The following is a 22,203-nucleotide window of genomic DNA, read 5'->3' as shown; positions in this document are numbered from 1 at the left end:
CCAGGATAGTGTACGCTGTCGCCCGCACCGTAAACACACACACACATACACACACACGCAAAACCAGGTTGTCCAGGTGATGCTGAGAGCCGACCCGCGGAGCAGAAGACCTCAGCTGCACTTTCACCTTGGGACAAACGCCCTAGACTAGACCTAGCCAGCTGGGGTTCCCAGACTCGGCGGGCCGAGGGCGGGGCGTGTCGAGGCCCCGCCCCAGGCGGCGCCCGGCTAGCCCCGGGAACTCCTTGCCAGTCTTCACCTCTCCCCGCGGCGTAGAGGCCGGCTCCGGCGGACGATGCCGCGGTGCGCCCAGGATGCCGTCCCGTTTGCTCCCCCTCCTCCTCGTCACGTTCGCTATCCCGAGCCTGGGCTTCTGCGCACACGGTAGGCTCCCGCAGAGCTCGCTCTGTTGCTTTTAAAGTTCACATTTCGCGGAGAATCGCCTTGGATGGTCAGAGATCTTCGCCCCGGCTCCTTCGTACTGGATGGGTCTGGGCTTGCCGGTTGTATAGAGATGAGGCTAAGATTACCAGCGGCTGTTCGGGAGTGGCCAGCGAGGTAGGGGAGGGACCAGGTGTTTACTACTGAAATGAGACCAGAAGGTACTCTTGACACATAGTTTTGGTGCATACTTGCTTGAGTTGAGCAGTGTGCTGGGATCTCTTAGGTGAGCTGCTGGCGGCCCTGAGGACTTCCTAGTACTCTCAGGAAAAGAATTCACAGAAGTATTCACCCATCCATCTCCCAACAAACCGTAACTTTTTCTGTTGCTCTGGTTCTTCCATGGGTCTGGTTGTGCCGTTCTTAGGCTCCTCTCCCCGAACGCTGCCATCTCACACCCATCCCTCCCTTCTCCCCACCCTTCCTGACCACCCTGTCAGTCTTTAGCCCTCAATTCATTCCCATGCCAGCTGCCCCTCCCCCACTCTGCCCACCCCTCAGCTCAGACCAGGTTCCAGTACTCCATAAGAGAATGAAAAGATAGGGAGTTGGAGGGACCAAGTGGCACAGAGGCATGAAGACCAGAAACCCGAAAACACTTTTACAGGACTCCAAAATTCGAGGTAAAACCCACAGTCGGTCACGTGATATACAGCAACATTGTGGCCAAACACTTCAAACAGGGGCTGAGTTTTTCGCTCACACACTCAGAGTTTTGCAAATGAAACACAGCCTTGAGATTCAAAGACAGTACACGAAAGAAAGCAGGGGGGCGGGGGGGGGACCGGGGGCAGAGACAAGAGTATTTTCTGAGAACGACAAAGTCACTCAAAAAGAAACATGACTGGTGTGTGAGCTGACAGTTTTGAGAAGAAGGGAAGTGAATGCAGAGCTGCCTTCCAGAGGAGACATCTTAAAGGGTCAGGAAGGCTGGAGAGGAGCAAGGGCTCCATCAGTGGAAGTCAAATAGGAATGTTTATTGAATTGTTACAGAAAGGTCCGAGGGTCTCAGGGGGGTCACTAGTCTGTCCAGGGTCACACCGGCAAGCTACTAGTTCCAGGCTCTTTTGTTCTGTTCTTTTAGATAATTTTGTGTTGGGGCTGAGACAATGCTGGGGTGCAAATGGTTCGCTACTGAGTTTTCTACCTTAAAGAAGAGGAGGGCAGGAGCCTGGACAGGTGGCATGCAGTCTGTCTCCACGTCAAGCTCACCTAGGTATCTGATTATACAGATGCCAGCGTCTGAGCTCTTCTAGAAACTACTGAATGGAGAAAGCCCTAAGCCCCGGACCCCAAGATGTCTGTGTGGAAAAGCAGAGTGATGTTAATAACTGGGACCTTTTCAGCCAAGAGCTCCAGTGTTTCTGTCTGTCCTCGGGGCTTCCTGTGTCACCAGGCTTCCTGGCCAGGGAACTGGTTACCTCACCAGGGCTGTTTGAGATTTTAGAGGGAACTGACTAGACTAGACTATAATGTCTATAAGCAGGGTGTCTGTGCATCCGGAAAGGCCAGGGGCCATGGCTTTGGGGAAGGGCTGAGATGAGAAGTAAGTCTTGGGGATGGTGCTGGGGCAGAGCCAGGGACTGGCTCATCCACACAACACAGACATAGAAGGACAGGACACTAGCTTTGAGATCAGGCACTTTCTGGATAGAGATTCCCACTGCGTCCCTCACTGACCCCGCTGGCCTTGGGCAAGTCAACTGACTCTCTGGGCTTTTATTTCTTCTTTAGTAAGTTTGGCATGTGTCTACAGCCCGGAGCTGCTGTGGCCACTAAATGGAACATATGCAAAGCACCCAGCCCCTCTCTCACGAAGTACCCTGGCTGCTGTCACCACCCTCTTCCTAGTCCTGAGGATGACTGTGCTTTCTCCAGTGTTGGCGTTCTTTTCCCCTAGGGACAGAACTGCCCAGCCCTTCTTCTGTGTGGTTTGAAGCCAGATTTTTCCAGCACATCCTCCGCTGGACAGCTATCACAAATCAGTCTGAGGACACTTACTACGAAGTGGCGCTCAAGAAGTAAGCAAAGCAAGGGTGGGGGCCTGAGGGAGGTAGGGGAGGGACCCGGTGGCTACTTTACTGCCGAAGTGAGACCAGAAGGGACTCTGGCACATATCCTTGACACATACTTGCTTGAGTATCGTGAGCTGAGCAGTGTGCTGGGATTCCTAAGGTGAGCTGCCAGTGGTCCTGAGGACTTCCTAGTACTCTCTGGAAAAGTAGTCACAAATGTCACTACTAGATAGGAAGCGGGAGGCTCCAGAGTGGGCTAATACATTCTTGTGGAGGAATGAGCTACTTAAATCCCTGCCCGTGATGTCAATAGGGACCAAGCAAGAGGCACACCCTTGCCATGAGCTAGGGCATTGAGGACTGCTCCTATTCTGCCATTGTCTGGCCCTTTCATTCCTTCTTAAAGGAGAGAGGTTTGGGTGCAAGCTGCTTCCCCAGTGCCTGCTCTGCTATCTCCTCAGGTACGGAACCACGGTCTGGAAAGACATCCACAGCTGTAGAGAGGCCAGGGGATTGTCCTGCGATGTCACAGAATTCACCCTGGATCTATACCGCTACAGATACGGCTACCGGGCCAGAGTCCGGGCAGTGGAGAACAGCCTGTACTCCAACTGGACCATCACTGAGACCCGCTTCACAATGGATGAAGGTGCTTTGCCTCTCCTGGACCTAGAACATGGCCTTCTGTGACCCTTTCAGTCAGAGACTCCAGCCTATGGCTTTTCTGTCTGGTCTCATGGCTTCTAATGTCACCGGGCTTCCTGGCCAGGGGACTGGTTGCCTCAACAGATCTGAGACTTTAAAGGGAACTGATATTTTTGTCCTCCATAAGAGAAGTCTTGGGATGGGTGGAGTGTCTGAGTCACAGGAGTCATAGCTATGAACTTGTACAGTTTAGGGAAAGGCACTGAACCCTAAGTACTCAGGGAAGCAAGTAGAGGCACAATTCAGATGAGGCCTGGCCCTTGGTAGGGGAAATCTCTCAGATCTTAACTTTGAAGCTGGAAGATGTACTGAAGGGAAAAAAAAATCAAGACAGTTCCTGGGGAGTTTCAGGGTGGTCAGCCTGGCCACAGTGGCCTCTTTCTGTCCACACTGGGCTTGTACAGGGTCTGGGGACAAAGTGGCTTTGCTCTGTAGGATTCAGAGCTAGAGGTGACATCTGGGAGACCCACTGGTTCCCAAAGATCGGCCCATAAGCTAGGGCTCAGCTGCCTGCAGAAAGTGTACACTAGAGGCTAGCTTTAAAATGTGTATTGCAAGGACCCACGCTGGGAAATTCAGATTCCCTGGGTGCTAGAAAACCCAGTAAGACACATTCTCTAAACACATTCTCTAAGAAGTTCTCCTGTGGGGTAGAGTTGTAAACCCAAGGTCTAGGTTTTAGAGTGGGGAAGGTTTGACCCTAGAGTCAGGCTCTAGATGCCATCCTTCATCTCCAGCCTCATGCCTTCGACCCTCTCCCACCTAGTGATTCTGACAGTGGATGCCGTGACATTGGAGGTAACCAACGGCTGCATCTTTGGGACAATCCATCCCCCCAGGCCCCCGATAACGCCTGCAGGGGACGAGTATGAACAGATCTTCAGTAATCACCGCATTTATATACTTTCCATCCGAAAGGTCTCAGAACAAAAGGTACGACGTCCCCCAAGGTCACTGGGCCAGGCCTACCTAGATTGGACTCACTTTCATGTCCCTCTGGGGAGCTTAGCATACACATGAAAAAGAGATTATGGGGAGCCTGGAGGGAAGTGGCATATTTACAGCTCTCAAACTGTACTCCCAGAGGATAGTGATAAGAACAAGCCTATCAAGTATCAACAGTGCACAAGGCATGCGACAGCTACCCTTGAGTGTTTTCTCCTAGCTCGTAGGTCAGGAAGTGTACTGAAGGCCAACCCCTGCAACCTGGAATCCATCAAATGCTCTTGCCTCGGTTGTCTCTAGTTCTCTCCGTGAAGAGCTTACACTTCTATAAAAACAGACTCCTCCCTTTGCTCTATTAAAATAAAGGTACTGGGCTGGGGAGATGGCTGAGCAGGTAACAAGCTTGCTGTGTACAAAGCCTGAGGATCTAAGTACAAAGCCCACATAAAGCCAGAGGAAGCTTCGGGCCAGCTAGGCTGGAGTACACAGTGGCAAGCTACATAGAGACCTTGCCTCAAACGAAGTGGAAGATGGAAGGCTGACATGATCGTTCCCTGTTTACCGTGTTTACTGTTGTTCTTGTTTCTGTTTCAGAATACAACTGAGTTAGTGACACAGGAAAACTTCACCCTCCAAGTCCCCAGAGGGATGAGAGAGTTTTGTGTCAAGGTGAAGCCCCACGTGGAATCACGAGCTAACAAGGCAGAATGGTCAGAGGAGCAGTGTTTACGTCTCACGGAGCAGTGTGAGTGGCCCAAGCTTGAGGTCCAGGCAGAGGGTGTGCGAACTGTCCAGAAAAGTCCAGAAAGCTATGCTCAAGGTTGCTGGTGCTTGACTGGGCCCAGAGCTTCTGCATAGAGCCATCCACTTTCACACAAACTATGGGAGAAGTTGTCCCTCGTGCTTAGAACTATCCTAAATTTAAAAAAAAAAAAGTCACTACCCTAGGAAGCAATACGTAAAATAAGTAATAAGCAATAAGTAAAATATTTTTTCTTCCTTTATTTTTCTTCCTTTATTTCTTTTTTGTTTTGTTTTGCTTTCAAGACAGGGTTTCTCTGTGTAGTTCTGGCTGTCCTTGAATTCACTCTGCAGACTAGGCTGGCCTTGAACTCTGAGATCTGCCTGCCTCTGCCTCCCAGGTGCTGGGATTAAAGATGTGCACCACCATTGCCCAAATAGATAGTAAAATCTTAATACTTTATGGCTATGCCGATCACAGTGATGTCCCAGCATGCTTGTTTCTCTGTCTCATGTGTACATACACATTCAAAACAGAATTTCAGTGGCTCAACAGAGCTCAAGTTCGGACAACTTGAACATCCTTCCCTTTGGCTCTCTGACTATAGAAACCCAAATAGTTTAAGGCTTATCGTACAAATGGCATGAAGCCCCAAAATAGTTCAGCAGAACTGAAACAATTCAGAAGAACTCTAAAACACAGAGCCAGTCACTGCACGATGACCACCAACAATGATGCAAAAATCCAAAAGCTCCAAGGAAGTAGGAAGTTGGCTCAGTACATACAGTGCTTGAGGAACTGAGTTAGATCCCCAAAAGCCGGCATGGTGTGTGTTTCTATAACCCCAATCCTCCTTCCCAGTGAGGGGCCAGAAACAGGCTGACTGGCCAGCCTAGCCAAATCAGTAATCTCCTGGTTCAGTGAGAGACCCTGTCTTAAAAAGGAAGGTGGAGAACCAGGCATGCTGGTGTATGCCTTTAATCCTAGCACTCAGGGGGCAGAGTAGGCGGTGGATTTCTCTGTGTTCCAGGACAACCTGGTCTACAGAGTGAATTCCAGGCCAGCCAATGTTACACAAGGCCCTGCCCCTCCTCCCACAACTCACAAAAGAAAGACAATGGAGCACGTGCCTGTCTCCTTTGGCCTGCATATTGCAACCCATACATACACACACACATACACACACTCACATACAACACAAACAGGAACACCACAACACACCATGCTACACACAACACAACACAAACAGCTGAAAGGACCCTTTAATCAATATGAAATCAAAACCCAAAGTTCAACAACACAGGAGAAATTAACCAAAGGTCAATTCTTAAGAATCCAAACCAAGGTCCAAATTCCCATTCTCTTCATCACCAAATAGAGGTAAAAAGCAAGATGCTCATGACTGGAGTGGGATATTTTTTAAAAAAAAAAATCCCCAGAATAGCATAATTAGCAACTATAAGGGGTTACTCAGTCTTTTCTCTCTGTCCATGATAACTTGCTGGGAGTGGAAGGCATCCAAAACATGCCCTCTCTCTCAGCCATAACTGCTCAGAGCTGTTAGTCAGAGCCTGGCCCCTGATAGTACCTTAACAAGATCAGCTACCCATCCTCAATCAAAGACACAAGAGGGGGAAAAACAGAAATAGAAAATATGTTCAGTGTCACATTGGGAAGAGAAGCCTGAAAGCCCATTTTCCAGGGTATTAAGGGCATTGACATTACTGTGATGTTTGGGTTTAAATGGTGCTCCAGGCACACAGAACTAAGCCGGCCAGGTCAGGGTATTCGGGCCCACCCACCATCAGTATCTCAGCCTCGGTCTCTCCTGTTGCTCTGTCGTCAGAACTGTGTGAAATCTGCAGGAGACAAGTTCCACCCCGGCTGGCACCGGGCTTCAGCTTTCTACTACTCCCAGCATGAGCACAGCCTAGGTACAGCCCATTGTCCCTATAGTCAGATAGCCAAAGGGGAGGATGTTCAAGTGTCTGCTCAGAATGGCTTCATTCCTGCCAGGAGGTTACACAGGGGACCTTCCACCTGAGCACAGCTGGGCTTATCGGGGGACCTCTCCAGATCTCCCCTGGCAGATGCACTAGTTCCTATTTGGTCCTGTTCAGGCTGTTCCTCCTCAGGGCCAGTGTGGGAAGGGCTCTTCCCTGCCCTGAGTATCCCAGAAGAAGCAATGCTGAGCTGGGTTTTTTGACAGAGCTGCTGGAGTCAGCAAAGTCCTGTTCCAGATCCTCAGCCAGGGGCCCAGGAGCCCTTTGCCAGGATGGGGAATCAGGTGTAGCGACTTTCAATCTACTGACTGCCAGAGGGAGCCATAACTAGCAACATGTGGCAGCTAATACACACATTGTATCCAGTGTGTGCCCTGGGCGTGCCCTGTCCAACAAACATGAAAGGGGTCTTCCCAGATTTATAATAAACTTCAGTGCAGCTCATTGTCATAAAAGTCCCACAACAGAATAAATGTATGTCAGTCGCTCTAAGTGCTGCTTGCATTTTCATCATCCTTATACACACAAGGTTTGCTTGAATCTCAGCTTTACTGCTTACAGACACGTGACCTTGGGCAAGTGACTTCATCTCTCTAGGCCCCAGGATCTCCATGTGTAAAATGAGGTGATGCTGGCATTGACCTCCTAAGACTGTTGCTAGGGTCAGAGGATATAGGCGAGATGTCTGGGGACTGTTGTATACATGGACAGTGGGACTCAAGGGGATTCATTATTTTGTCCATAGTCCCACAGTTAGCAAGAGGTAAAGCTGGGACCTCAGTCTCCACTCTTACCTACTATATTCTCCTGTCTCAGTGTTTATCGGCCATTATGTGTGGTCGGCTAGAGGCTGAGCCAGTGTGTTACTGAGTGAACCAGTGAAGGCCAATGTTCCTGGGAACCTAGATCCCTCTAGGGCCGTGACTTGCCAGTTCCCTGTGGGAATGATCTGGGGCCATTCACTGAGACCATCCTGGGCATAGTCAAAGGATCTCTGGGGACTGTACCTTATGTGCCACAAACACATCTTTCTGGATCTGCAGATTTCACCGCGACCAACCTCAGCATTTTCTTCACTTTTGTCTTGCTACTGTGCGGAGCCCTGGTCTTCTTGGCTCTCCTGTGTTACATCCGGCGCCCGGGGAAGTTGCCTGCAGTCCTGGTGAGTGCTCTGTCCTTCCCTGGTCTCTGCATGGTCGAGGCACCCCTCATCCAGCATTGGGGGCAGCGTCACAAGCAAACACTAAACCTAGTCTGGAGAACAGTGCCTCCGAGTAGCCCAGAGACAGCGTGCACACCCCGCGCACACACACTGAGTCGCAGCTATGTCATCTTCACAGTGGCCTGTGGACCAGCTGCTAGGCATCATGAATTGGTCCTGGTCATTATCCTCATCTTACAAGCAAGGTCAGAAAGGTCGCTCCATTCACGGCCTCACACTGCATGGAAGGGCTGTAGGGGACGTTTTGCATCATCCCATTCTGGTGGTGCTGAGGGATGAGTCTCTGAAAGACAGGAAGGAGGGCTAGAGTGGTCACAGAGGGGAGGGAACGGAGCAGAGAGCTGACCTAGAGAGGAAAGGGCTTGAAGGGAGGCCAGGACCTCTGTCCCCTCTCAGATGGAGGCATGTGTGGCAAGCCCGCTTCCAAAAGCTATCCTACAAGAACACAGGTACTATTACTCAAACCTCTGCTTGCCCCTGACCTGGACTCAGGCTGTGTTAGAGGTAGATAGCCACAGGCCTAGACCCTGGGTAATATGCAATATTAATGTATGATATGTAGCTATAGGATATATATATATATATCATATATATATATGTATGATAGGTATCTATAGAATATATAGATATATAGATCTATATATATATATAGAATATATAGATATATAGATATGTGTTGGGGACTTTGCCTAGGTAAAAGTCTATTCTCAGGTCAGTGAACAACTGATAAGAATTATAAAGAAGACATGGGTCAGCCAACCCTTAAGGATCTCAAGAATTTAATAGTTCTTCCTTGTATCTAGCTGACGTTGGTCCTCATCTTTCTTTGCGCTACTGGGAGATTCACTTCCCCACACACACGCCCCTTGGTCTGTTTCATGGGCACTTTAGCTCACGCTCTGTGCAGGGTCTGGAGCTCAAGTGCTGGTGGCTTGGGGATGAATGAGCTACACTATTGAGCCTGGCCGTGTGGAGACTGGGATCCAGGAAGAGAAGGAGGGTAGCCCTGAGTCTCTCTGAGCGAATGAGTGAAGTGATATTTGAGCTAGCTATAGCACATTCTCCATGTTTGCAAGTGCTGCTGGGGAGGAAACTGACTAATGTGGCCTCGAGAGATCCTGGGGGCGTGATGCCAGCCAGTGCCAGCCAAGCATAAAAGGCTAACTTTAATGGAAAGACATGAAACACACAGAAATCAGAGATTACCAAATGCTGAGAAATGACAGGCAGCAGCTTGTTGATTCCTCTGAGCCGCTGAGTCACAGCATTGCTCTTCCTTTAGAGCTTTTCTCCTTGGATTTGAACAACCCAGTTCCATGTATCAATTGCTACTGTCTGTGGGGGTGGCTAGTGCGAGAGAACCCTGGCACGTTCCATGACAGACTCTCAGCCATCTGCTGATTTGAGCTGACCATCCAACAGATTATTGAAGTTTTATTAAGCAAGCTGGGGACCTCAAATCCAGATAGCTGTGTATAATTCCAGGTTTTTCCTTTATTGCTGGTGACTTGGAGCATGCCATTTAACCTCTCTGAACTTTGGGTTTCTCCTCTAGGGCATAGGAGTGATGATATTCCTGTAGAATTGTCAAGGAGTACAATTCAACTCAGCATGTATTTATTGAGTATCTTCTATGTAACCTGAATGATCCAAGCATGTACATGCCTCACCATGAGAAGGCACAAGCTGCTAAATGACACATCCTTCTTCCATAACCACTGTGGTAGGGTCACAACTCAGGAGGAATTACATCAGAGTCATTAAGTGTCAAGGAAATGAAGGCAGGGTGCAGGGTGCACCAGAGTCAGTCAGTCTGTCGGTCAGTCCGCCAGTCAACAAACCTGAATCCCTACTAGTTCCAGCTCGGCTTATGGTCTTACAGTGATGAATAAGACCAGACAATTACTGCCTTTAGAACTCAAATTATAGTGTCTTAGTTAGGTTTATGTTGCTGTGATGAAACCCCATGGCCAAAAAGCCAGTGGGGAAGGAAAGGGTGTATTTGCTTACACTTTATTTCATCATCAAAAGAAGTGAGGATAGGAACTCAAGCAGGGCAAGAACCTGAAAGCAGGAGCTGATGCAGAGGCCATGGAGGGGTGCTGCTTACTGACTTGCTCTCCAAAGCTTGCTCAGCCTGCTCTCTTGCAGAACCCAGGACCACCAGCCCAGGGATGGCCCCACCCACAATGGGCTGGATCCTCCCTCTTCTATTGCTAACTATGAAAATGCCACACAGGCTTGCCTACAGTCCACTTTCATGGAGGAATTTCCTCAGTTAAGGTTCCCTGCTTTCAGATAACTGTAGTTTGTGTATCAAGTTGACATAAGACCAGCCAGCACATACAAGAACTAAATTTGGAAAGAAGGAAGGAAGGAAACATGGAGAAAATGGCTGCAGCACTGGTTGCTTGCAATATCTCTCTAAGGAGGTGGTGTCTGAACTGAACAAGGAGAAGGGTACAGCCATCTGGAGTGCTAAGAGTGATCCAAGGAGAGGGGTCAGCATGTGCAAAAGTCCTGTGACAGGGATGCTGTTCTGTGTTCAGGACACCACTGTGGCTAAAGCAGAGGAATGAACTGAAAATGGTTAAGTGGCTTCTCCAAGACCCTTGGCAACTAAGGAGAGCAAGCCCTTGGCTGCAAGCTACAAAATGCAAAGGATGTCAGGATAGAAAGATGGGATGGGATAGGATGGGATGGGATGGGATGGAATGGGATGGGATGGGATGGGATGGGATGGGATGGGATGGGATGGGATGGGATGGGATGGGATGGGATGGGATGGGATGGGATGGGATGGGATGGGATGGGATGGGATAAAATGAGAGTGCACTGTGGTACAGAGACACTTATTCCTTTGTGACTCTATTCAATGACTCCCATGAACTACACACCTAGGTGCTCACTTAGTATCTATTTCTTACTCGAAGTCATTGTCAAAATAGTTTAAACACACTTCTGCATGGGCCTGGCTTTTCAGGGTCTCTTCCAGTTTGCAGAGCTTCGCAAGTGGAACATCTGAGAGCTTTCTCTACTCTCAGCAAGACCCTGTGAAACCTGGCCCTGGAGACACTATCTTCCTATGTATCTGCCTGGGCCAAACTATGATGTGCCCTTGGGAGGAAATTCTAAAATTCTAATGGCAGTGCAAATCAGAGGAGCTCAGTACAGGCCACCCAGGCTCTTCACCCACTCTGTACCTCCCCCACAGTTCCTTACCTGGCACCTGGGAGGGTCCTGACAGGTGGCCACACCTCTCTCGCTGGATCAGTTGTTTTTCTCATTACTGTGACAAAATTCCTAACAAAGGCAACTTGCAGAAGAGTTTATTTTGGCTAATGGCTTCAGGGGGCAGTCCACCATGGGAGGGGGAGGGGAGGGAAGGCTGCAGGTCGCATTTCACCCACAGTCAGGAAGCAAAGAGAGGTGAATGCTGGTGCCCAGCTCACATTCTCGTCTTTATTCATCCCAGGACTCCAGTCCGTGGGATGGTTTAAGTCTCGCCAGCTCAGTTTAACCTTCCTCAGAAGAGAGGGCACACTTTATGGAACCACATGCCGGTTCTCAACACAGTCAAACTGACCGTGACGACCGACCCTCACATTCTCCCTGCCTCTCCTCCCAGGTCTTTGAGGAGCCGCACAACTTCTTCCTGGCCGACCCTCTCTTCCCGGAAACTCTCGATGCCATTCACATCCTGGACCTGGAGGCCTTCCCGAAGGTGTCACTGGAGCTGAAAGACTCGGAGCTGCATGGCAGCACCGACAGTGGCTTTGGCAGTGGCAAGCCATCACTTCAGACTGAAGATTCCCAGTTCTTCCTCCCCGGCTCCCACCCCCAGGTGCAGGGAACTCTGGGAAAAGAAGAGCCTCCAGAGCTTCAGAACACCTGTGGGGACAACACAGATAGTGGGATCTGCTTGCAGGAACCCAGCTTACACTCCAGCATGGGGCCCACCTGGAAGCAGCAATTTGGATATACCCATCAGGGCCAGGATGACAGTGACATTAACCTAGTCCAGAACTCTCCAGGGCAGCCTACGTATGCACAGGATGGCTCTGCCTTGGACCATGTCTGTCTCCCAGAGCCTAGAGTCCTTGAGGAGAAAGACCAAGTCCTGGTAACATTCCAGGGCTATCAGAAACAGACCAGATGGATGGAAGAGACAGCCAACCCAGAAGAACACTTGAACAAAGAGAGTCCCTTGACAGATGCCTTTGACCCTAAACTTGCAGTGTGCCTGCAGGATGATTTAGCTCTGGTCAAGGGTTATGTGAAACAAGAGTCTCAGGGGATGACTGCTGCTCCATCAGTGACCACAAGTAGACAGTGGAACCAGCTAGCTGAAGAGTGGTCGCTCCTGGATACTGTTAGCTGTGAAGACCTAAGCATAGAGAGTTGGAGTTTTGGCCATAAACTTGCCTCTCTGGACTGTGGGGCAGCCACTGGTGGCCTCCTGGGTAGCCTTGACCCTACCCTGGCCACACTGCCATTGATCTCCAGCCTGCAGGTAGAAGAATGACAGGGGCTGAGGGTTCTTTGTATTCCAGCCATGCCTGCTCCCCTGCCTGTACCTGGAAGGCCCAGGAGTCTAAGAAATGCATGGGTCCTTTTCTGCAGACCCACTGTGGCTGGCTAGCCAGGCCCCTGGGAAAAGGCCAACTTGCTGGGCAGGTGTCCAGTACATGGGAGGTTGCAGCCAGTTCTGCTGAGTGGGGCTGTGTAGACACCAGCAGAGCAGAGCAGGGTAGACAGAGGCCTCCTCGCTCCTCAGGATTGGGTCCTGCATGGGAAGTGCCTGCATTTGGGCGGAACTCCGGGATGCTGGGCTGGATGTCTACAGAGGAATCAGAGTGGCTAGCCTGCTGCAGGCTACAGGGAGGGCTCAAGAGAGAAAGGATGGAGCAGGAGCCAGGTTTAATTTGGCATGTGGAGATGCTCCCCAGCTTGATGGAGTACTTGCCGCTGGGAGATCTTGGGGTACATACCACCCTGGATGATCAGCCAGCCAATTCAGAACCACGGGGCAAATGGGACTGAGACCTCTTATGGGGTATCTCTGCTACCTGTCTGCAGACATCTTTCCCTTTTTGACCCAGCGGTGTCCACCCAGGGTTACCTCAGTGGCCAAGCCATTGCTCCTTGCTGCTCACTATCGTGCTGTCCAACCAGACAAACTATGGATGTCTGTGTTAGCACACTACCTTTTAGGTGGCCTTTGGGCCAGGGCCTTGGCCCAGGCTTAGAACTTATGTCTGCATTTGCTGCTAATTTCTAACTACAGACCCAGAGAATAGGGTGCTAGGATGGCACCTCTGTGTTTATCTGTGTGACCCTAGACCAACAGCTTTGTCAGGGGACTAAAATAATGACCGGATCGTTAAGGAGTTCCTCATGCTGAATGTTAGCCAAGTTGGCCCTGGGGTGATATTTTAGGTTCTGTCAGCCTCTGGGCTGGAAGGAAGTAGATTACAGAAACCATCTGCCCACGGGCAGCTTCTGCCTCAGAGATCTTGTGGGAGCCTGGGGCCTTGTGCCAAAATAGCTGCTAGTCACTGGGGCCCAGGGCTGGTCCCTGTTTCCCTATACTGCAGTTGAGACATGTCTTCACACAAAGACGGTTTGCAGCCTCCAAGCAAGGACGCTGGGAGAAATGACAGGGCTGATGATCCCTGAGCCTAGAGTCTCTCTGAAGTTTTCCAAATATAGACTGTGTGACCTGGTGAAGCCATCCATGAGCTTTGCCGGCCTGCCGAGAAGGCCATGATGCCAGAGAGATCCTTCTGAAGTTGGGAGGGCTCCTTGGGATCCCTTGGACCCTTTATTTATTTATTTTGCTCACTTATTTATTGAAGAGGCAGTGTATCACAGGTGCAGAGCTCTGGGTCTCTCACGAGGCCTAGTTTTGACTGCACTGTGTCTAGCTGTGTGACCTTGGGCAAGTCATGTCTCCTCTTTGTGCCTCAGCTTCCCTGTCTGTCTGTAAAACTTAAAAGTTGAAACATGGGGCCTGACATGCCCCATCCCGGGGAGTGTTGAGTACCATCAAGAAAATGGACATGGATGGTCCTCAAACGGAGAATGAATGAGTGGTGTGTGTTTTCATCCCATTAAAAAGTCAGGTGTCTTGTGAAAGCAAATCAGATTTCTCATGATAACTGTGGGTAATTGATGATGAAGGAAACAGGCTGGGGGGCTCGGGCCCCAGTCAGACAAACTCAGCTTCAACATGAATTGTGACTTAGGGAAAGGCACATATTCGCTCACAGTTTCTGATTTCCCAAATCAGAAGACGTGGGAATGAGAGTTGTCATGGTGATGTCATGAGGTTGAAATGAGATCATGGATGACAAGAATTCAGTATGGTGCCCTGCATCTGGCACTGCATGTGTAAACAGCTGTCAAGGCTGTTAGAGCTAGGCACGGAAATAGGCTGTTTTTCTTAGAAACGGGTGAAAAATGAAAGAGAGGTTCCTGGGATGTTCTCTCAGAAGACTAGCATCCCAGGATTTGGGCTGTGAGTTCTGACAGTGTGGGACTCACAAGGCCCTCCCAGGAAATAAGTGAACCAGATGTGTGGACCCTGTGCCTGCTCACCTCACTTTGAAGACATATCTGGGCTCCTCCCACAGGCCGGAAGCCTCCCGAGTTCTGTTCTAGAGGCATTTCCCACAACAATCAGTGTGTGGGTTGGCACAACTCCCTGACCTTAGCCACATGAGTGCAGCAAGCCTAGGGCCTGCACCTGAGTCCCCGGTGTCTGTGTCTAAGGAGGTGGCCAAGACACCTGTCCTTCCACACACACATCTGCCCCATCTCCCACATGCCTTCCCATTCAGTCTGAGAAGGAAGGGTGTTCAGGAAAGGCACTGGTCCTCCCCTCTGCAGGGAAGTTGAATAGCACCACACACGGGCATTCAACACGGGCATGTACCCACTCTGGGCACCTCCTGGCTGGACTAGAGAAAAGAAGTGCAGTGACCATTCTTTCCCGGAAATGGAGCCTGGATGGCGTCTTCCCTGTGGAAAAGCCACTGAGACAGATGGGATGGAGCCTGAGCACTGGGTGGATAAAAGAGAAGAGAGATTATCATTGTAGAAAGAAGGGAGCTCAGTTTGTCTGGAAGAGAGAGAATGTGAGGAGCAGATGTGCAAGACAGAATGGAGGCGGAGATGGGCCGTGAGTGCCCGCTGGCCTAGAACTGTCAGTAGGACTGAAAGCCAGTTCGTTCTTCAGAGCAGCAGGGCTTTGGGGAAGCCTAGGGGACTCTTCCAGGCAGCAGCTGATAGAATGCTTCATGCAGGCTTCTCTGGAATTCAGATTAAAGTCCCCAACAGAAGGCCCCAGTTGGTCTTCAGCTGAACTACCTTCTTTGAGGGCTTTTCCAGACTGAGGAATGTGTGGTTCAGGGTTTCTGTGAGCCATCGGAACTTCCGCTTAGCACAGAGAGAGGGGAAATGGGCTCATACCGACAGAGGAGGAAATTCTGCCAAACGTGTTTTCCCAAATTTGTAAATAACTATAGTCAAGAGATTGCCTTGTCCTCCTCCCCCAAATACCTTTATCCCCACCCCACAGATACCATGACAAAACATGCAGCCCCCTAAAAGATCAGGTCACATACACAGAGCCGACTCTGTGCCCACAGAACACTCAACACCCCAGAGGCTGGGCACCACCCACAGAGCCCATACAACACCTGCACTCTGAGTGAAACTTCTCAGAGCCCCTCATGTGAAGGGCAGAGAAAGGGGAGCCTGGGCTGTTGCCTGCCTAGGACAAACAGAAACCCTGGGCAGCATACCCAGGCAGCCGGGTACCGATACTATCGCCCCAACCCACAGGACACCAGATACTGAGAACCCTGACTCACGTGTTTCCTGCAGTGCTCATGGGTTTGAGGGTTTCTTTTGAAACAAACCCACAATTTAAAATTAAGTGTATTGTTATCAATGAGGAGGCCTGTGGCACCTCCTCACTATCAGCGATCTGACCTTCACTGGATTTCCCATAAATCTCCAAACAGGGTTCTGGGGATCTGCAGACACTGATGAAGAAGGACTGGGTAGGATGAAATCAATGTTTCTAAAAGGTGATTCTAGCCAAAGCCTAAGTCATTCAACAAAAGAAACCGGGCAGGAAACAAGGAGACCTTTATTGAAGCCAGCATTTTGTTGTTGTTGTATTGTTTCAGTGTGTAGCGTGCGCACGTGTGTATGTATATGTGTGTGCATGTTATGTATGTGAAGGTCAGAGGACAACTTGATGGAGTTGGTTCTCTCCTTCCACTGTTTGGATTCCAGGGATAGAACACAAGTCATCAGGCTTGGCAGCAAGTGTCCGAACACATGTCCACTCACGGACCCATCTCACCAGCACAGCATTTCATTTCCTCAGTAGTCACCTACTGCATGCCAGATGTGATACCCAGCCTTGGCTTCCTGGAGCAGACCATCTGGTTATAAAGATAAATGCCAAGCAACTGAGTACTAACAAGTGCTGCCATCCGTGCTAAGTGTCATGAAGGAACCCAGCATCCTACACTAAAGATGAGACAGGAAGTAGATAAGCAGAATAGGAAGCTACCATAAATCTAGTTATAAGAGAGCACGCAGCCAGGGAGGGGTCAGGGCTTTAACCAGAAGCATTCCGGTGGCTGGGAAGGGAGGATCCAGGTTCTGGCTCACCCAGGTGCCACTGAGGGCCTGCTTCACTGTCTACAGGTACCTTGGAGCTGTGAGAACAGCTGTGGTCTCTCTCCTATGAAGACACTAATCCAAACATGCGACTCCATCCCCGTGACCTCATCTTATAACCTCCAACAGGCCCTACCATCACATTGGAGGTTAGGGCTTCACCACTGAGGGGTAGGGAACACCCACATTCGGTCCATACAGATGCTTACACATACAGATCGGGCAGGGGCAATGGGGATAGAGAAGAGGGAACAAACTCAAAGGACACTTCAAACAGAGCAAGGCGGGACCACGCTCTGGAGAGGCTGCCACTTGAAATTGATGGTGAGCAGTGCATGGCTTGGGCATGGAAGGGAGAACAGGGCGTGGAGGGGCTGGGGCATGGGAATCCTGGAGTTGCTGAACTTTTGTCTTGATGGTGGCATTTCCTCAGACAGAGGAAAGATATCTAGGTAGTTCTCAGGATGGCCCCAGCACTGAGTTAGGGCTCGGGGGGGCTGAGGAAATTGAGGTGAGTGCTCTGTGTTCTCTGTGAGCCTTGCGTCACTGGTGGATCTGTCATCATGGTGTAGGGATGAGAAGACAGGCCTGGAGAGGATTCCTAGCCATCTACACCCCATAAACTCAGGATATCACCGCCCCCCAGACTCACTAGCTCTAGGAAGAGCAGACAGCCATCATATTGGCCTACAGTGTCCAGAGCCATGCCTGAGATCAGCATGAGCTCTTCAGACCCCAGCCTGGAGCCTCAGGGTCTTCAGACAATCACAGCCCATAAGCAGGGTGGGGAGGTAACAGCCAAGCGGTCCCTGCAGTGAATTGTCCCACCTGCAGAGTTGGGACTGGAGTGAGCACGAGCAAAGAAAGGATAGATGTAGTGCCACCCTCTTCCTCCTTCATCATCAGCTCTTCAGAAGAGCAGCACCACCTGTGGCCTGCAGCTACTCTCTGCATAATCTGCATGTCTCGGGGCCATGCAGCCTTGCAGCCCTGCGGCCTCTCTGCCACAACTCAGCACTCCTCAGCACAACAGCTCCCATCCTTAGCCACTGTCCCAACTGCCCTGAAAATGCCCCCCTGGAGGGCTCCACCAGCTCCTGCCTCCACGACTGCCAAGGCGCATTTATTCCTCCAATGCCTTTACAGAGGCAACGTGGCTTGACCCTGCGTGTCGCCAAACTGGAGGCTTCATTTCTTCCTTCTTAATTTAGATTGTCTCTACAGGTTCCCAAGACGGTTAATGGTAACCCCACTCACACAGCCATGGGAATCATGCAGATCTGGCCTAATGAAAAAGGTGACCATTAGATGGCCCCTCAGCCCGGTGGCCTTATAGTTATCCATACTGCTTCTTTCGTGCCTCTCTGGGACTACTTGCCACAGCCCCCTGGTCAGGTGTTTTTTTTTTTTTTTTTTTTTCCTCCAGCATGCCTTATCACTAAATAAACTTCCCCACTGTTGACTAAGATGAGGAGTTGAAAATGCAAATTTGAGCTTTGAGTTCCACTGGACAACTTGTAAGGTAACACCCAAAGCTTCTACTTAAACCAGAAGGTTCTTCAAGACCTGCCTTCTGTTCCTTCTCATTTCTTCTCTTTCACATCCTCACTGCTCCTCCCCTCTGGCCCTCATATCCACCTGCCTTTCCCCAACAAACTATGCTGTGCAGGGCCCCGGCCCTTTGAGCATGCCAGTTCCTCATCCCCAAATGCTCTTCTTCCATGTTGCTGTTTCAATGCTACCCAAGTGGCCTCTGCAGAGCCCCTCTGAGCCACTTAGACCCTGAGTGCGCTTCCAACATGAAACTTGCTACTATGTCGGCATCCAGTGAAAACAGAATGGCTAGTGTGAAGTATCACTCTCGGTGCCCTGTGCACCTGCAATGGTGTGAAATACTTCACAGGTCCTAGGCACACACCTGCTGGACTCACTGGAAGAAGTGAAGTTTATGATATATTGACTATACTAAGTGGAGGTGGGAAGGCTCAGACATGGAGTCCATAACAGGCAACAGAAGATGTGGTCCCAGTATCCAAGCCAGCAAAGAGTCAGCAAAGGTAATAGAGCCGGTACTGTGCAGCCTGGCATGAATGGAGGGTGTGGAGGCAGAGCAAGCTCGTGGTATCTGTTCACTCGGGCTAACCAACTACCACAGCCGTGCTATTGGGCTGGCGAGGCATCCCCAGGGAATGGAGAGACTGCCTCTCTGGGTTCTAGGTATCATTTGTTCTTTGCAAATGAGTCTATCTGTACCTCGGTCTTTCTTCTCCGTCAAAGTCTTGAAGTTTGACTATTTCCATTCGTTCTCTGTGAAGTTTCATTAAAGGTCCTTTATCCAGAATTCACTGCAGCTCATTGAAAGCAGGAGCTCCTCTTGATTTATCTCTGTACCCTAACACCCAACCAATGCCAGTACATCGTAATAAGCACTCGATAAACTTTTGGTGAATAAATGAATGCATGAATGAGTAGAACTTTTCCATTCATGTCAAAGAAGAATTTGAATGCAGGTGAAAGCAGTTCAGGAAGCATTGAGACATTATTATAATGGTCATGGAAGAGTGGCCAAAGCAGGTGCTTCGGAGACATCAGCCCGAACCTAGAAGAGAGAGAGAGCCTCAGGTAACTCTGATTGGAAGCTTGATTTCAGGCTCATCACCCTCTTCACTTAGTCACATGGTTCTGTGATGATCCCCTTCCCTGCTTTCTTTACCCTACAGCTCCTATGTGTTGAAGGACTTAGGGCTGCAGACCAAATGGGAGACATGAGGCAGTAGAATACAACCAGGAGACAAGGTGAGGAAGCCTGAAAACACTCCACATGTATTTGCCCACCCTTTGGGCAAACTTTCATTGGGTACCCACCATGCTAAACCTCCTGAGACTATGACAGGTAAGTAGACATGATCCACCTCCCGACTGGCTCAATTCTGCATGCATGTACACACACACACCCACACATCCACTCAGCTCTCCACCACCCTCACCCCAACATGGTGGAGCTGATGTTAGCCACTGGGGAAATAACCTCACAGCTGGAAGCCTCAAAGTTCTCAAGGCCAATGTCAACCTTACACAAACAAGGTCCCTGGGACCCAGAGCACCTCAGCCCACTATCTATAAGACGGACCAGGCTTAGAATAGAAGATGATGGACTTCCTCCATTTTCCACACACCTTTTTTTGAGCAGCCCTCTGCTTATGAATGAGAAATCCTATTGAAGCGTTGGAGAAGGGAGCCAAGCCCATGGCACTGCGAGAGATGGAAGAATAGGGATGTGTGGGCATGGAAAAGGCAGGGTCCCTGTGGCCTTGGCCTCCAACACTGCCCTGCTTATATTTTTGTTGGTTTACTGCTCCTCTGGGCAGACCAAATATTTTCACTTCTGGTCCCCAAGTGTGAGAATTCACCAGGCCACTGGCTTCCTGTTTTGCATTGGCTTTTGCTCAAACATCACCACTTGTAGCTGAGTTTTGCTCAGTAAGCAGTTTTTAAAAATTAAATAATGCAACTTCCATCTGCTCCTGTTTTGGCCTTCTTAAACCCCTGGAGCATAGGAAGGGGCACCACAGACATGGTCTCCTAGGTTCTGTCACCTGGCCCCATCTACTGGCACAAGATTATTCAAACTCAAATGGGACAAGACCATTCAAACTCAGAGGAGATGCTATGGCTTTGAAAATGGGTTAAGCTGTTCATTGGTAGCAAAAGCTCTCCATCTGTGTGTGCCCTTCTCTAGAAAAGCATCTCATCACAAGCACAGGTCAGATGTAGCTGAGGATAGGGAAAGAGAAGAGATAGCAAGTGTTTGTTTTAAGAGCACCATGCATGGACCAGGCTTGGAGCAATATGCAAGATGCCCTCAAGAGATTGGGGACTCCTTTCACTTAGTTTCCTGAGAAGTTCCTGGTCAGAAACACACAAGGCACAAGAGGGGACTTAGAAGAGACATGAAGCCTACCTACAGGAAATGCATGTTAAACAAGAGAGATCAGGTTAGTCTCCAGAAAGACTGGATTCCGAATGGGGCCTAAAGGAGTACCTGGAGGAATAGGGAAAAAATTGACTGAATGAATAAATGAATGTTGATATGAGAGCCAGAGAGTGTTTTTAAGTAAAATCAGAAGAGAAGAAGGTGCATGAGTTTTGAAGAAGGCTCCTTGGAGATGTGAAAAATAGAGAGAGGAGGAAGAGTGGCAGAATGTGGTGACTTGGAAATAAAAGAGAGAATAAACAGCAAAAGAAAGGCAGGAAGTGGATGAGTAAAAAGCTCAGGGCTGAGATGGGGGGTGGGGGAGAGGCCTGAGCTCTGAAGGCCCCACCCATCACTGTCAGAGGTTAGAATCTCACTGAAGGGAGGAGCCAGTTTCTTGGAAGCTGGGGATCAGAGGGCAGCTGCCCTTTTGCCTGATGCTCCAAGGCAGCCACCAATGATTTATGGAAAATAAATTCATCTCATGCCTCTGCAGTGTCTATTTCCCCAGATTCTGTTTCCCTACCAGTGTGGCTGAAGTGAGACTGGGTACCTGGAGGGTGGCCACAAGGCTCAGCATGCAAAAGCATGCATGAAAATACACTGTGTGAGCAATCTGAGCCTCCTCTGGCTGCTGGGCATCCCAAAACTGCACTGTTTCCTCTCGACCCACATCCATTTAGTAAGCTTATTTGCTGTGCTTCATTTGAAGGGTTGCTAGAGACCTCTGGCCACAAAGGGCTCATCCAGATTGTGGACCAGGACATGTAGAGGAAACCTGCCACTTACACGGGGATCAAAATGGATGGTGTCTGGTCTTGAGTCCCAGGGTGAGTCTCAAGAAAGAGGAGAGTTGAAGTTCACAGAGTCTGGGTGGGGATAGAAGGGTTGGGGTGCAGGAGAGGAGAATATGCTAGGCTGAGCACATTGAAGAGGAAACTGCAGCTTGTAGCTGTCAACACAGCAGGCTGAGGAGCCCTAGGGAGGCCCTGGCACAGACAAGATCTGAGTGCCCAGTCAGTGCCCAGCCTGGTCTATAGTCTTTTCAGAGAAAGTTATGACCTGCCCCTTCACAGCCTTAGGGTGGAGCCAATGCCCAGGGTGAAGAAAACTGCTGTACCACGGGCCTGCGGAAGTAGGGAAAACAAGGGGTAAGCAAAGGGAACACAGAGCGCGTCAGCGGGCTCAGAAAGAGGAAGCAGTGCAGTCTCGCTTCTGCTTCTGGGGATGGGAAATACCCAACATTCTCCCAGTCCTCGGCAGATGTCCTTGTCCTTACCTGAAGCCATCCGACCTGGGCCCAGGACCCTGGAGCTCAAATCTCATTCTCCTTTTGGGTTTCCATAAGGCCTACTGAACCCTGAGCACTTCCAAGGGACCCAATGAGCCCTGACAACCAGGGCAGAGTTGAAAGTGTTATTGGGGCTGCATATCCTGTGAGTTCCAAAGCGGGGACC

The 22,203-nt window shown here is 50.0% G+C and overlaps 1 protein-coding gene across 1 annotated transcript; it reads left to right on the top strand.

The window, feature by feature from the left end:
- The first annotated feature begins 289 nt into the window (after positions 1-289).
- Il10ra (interleukin 10 receptor subunit alpha) lies at positions 290-14,210 on the top strand. Its single transcript, XM_055621719.1, has 7 exons — positions 290-384; positions 2,342-2,462; positions 2,918-3,105; positions 3,928-4,094; positions 4,701-4,851; positions 7,895-8,013; positions 11,702-14,210. The coding sequence occupies exons 1-7, from the start codon at positions 315-317 to the stop codon at positions 12,596-12,598; spliced, it is 1,713 nt and encodes a 570-aa protein (XP_055477694.1). The 5' UTR covers positions 290-314; the 3' UTR covers positions 12,599-14,210.
- Positions 14,211-22,203: the final 7,993 nt, after the last annotated feature.

Source organism: Psammomys obesus, unplaced genomic scaffold (genome assembly GCF_907164565.1).
Source record: "Psammomys obesus unplaced genomic scaffold, mPsaObe1.curated_primary_1811, whole genome shotgun sequence".
Classification (NCBI taxonomy): domain Eukaryota; kingdom Metazoa; phylum Chordata; class Mammalia; order Rodentia; family Muridae; genus Psammomys; species Psammomys obesus.
Note: the sequence above shows the minus strand (reverse complement) of the source record. Positions and strands in the feature narration are given on the sequence as shown.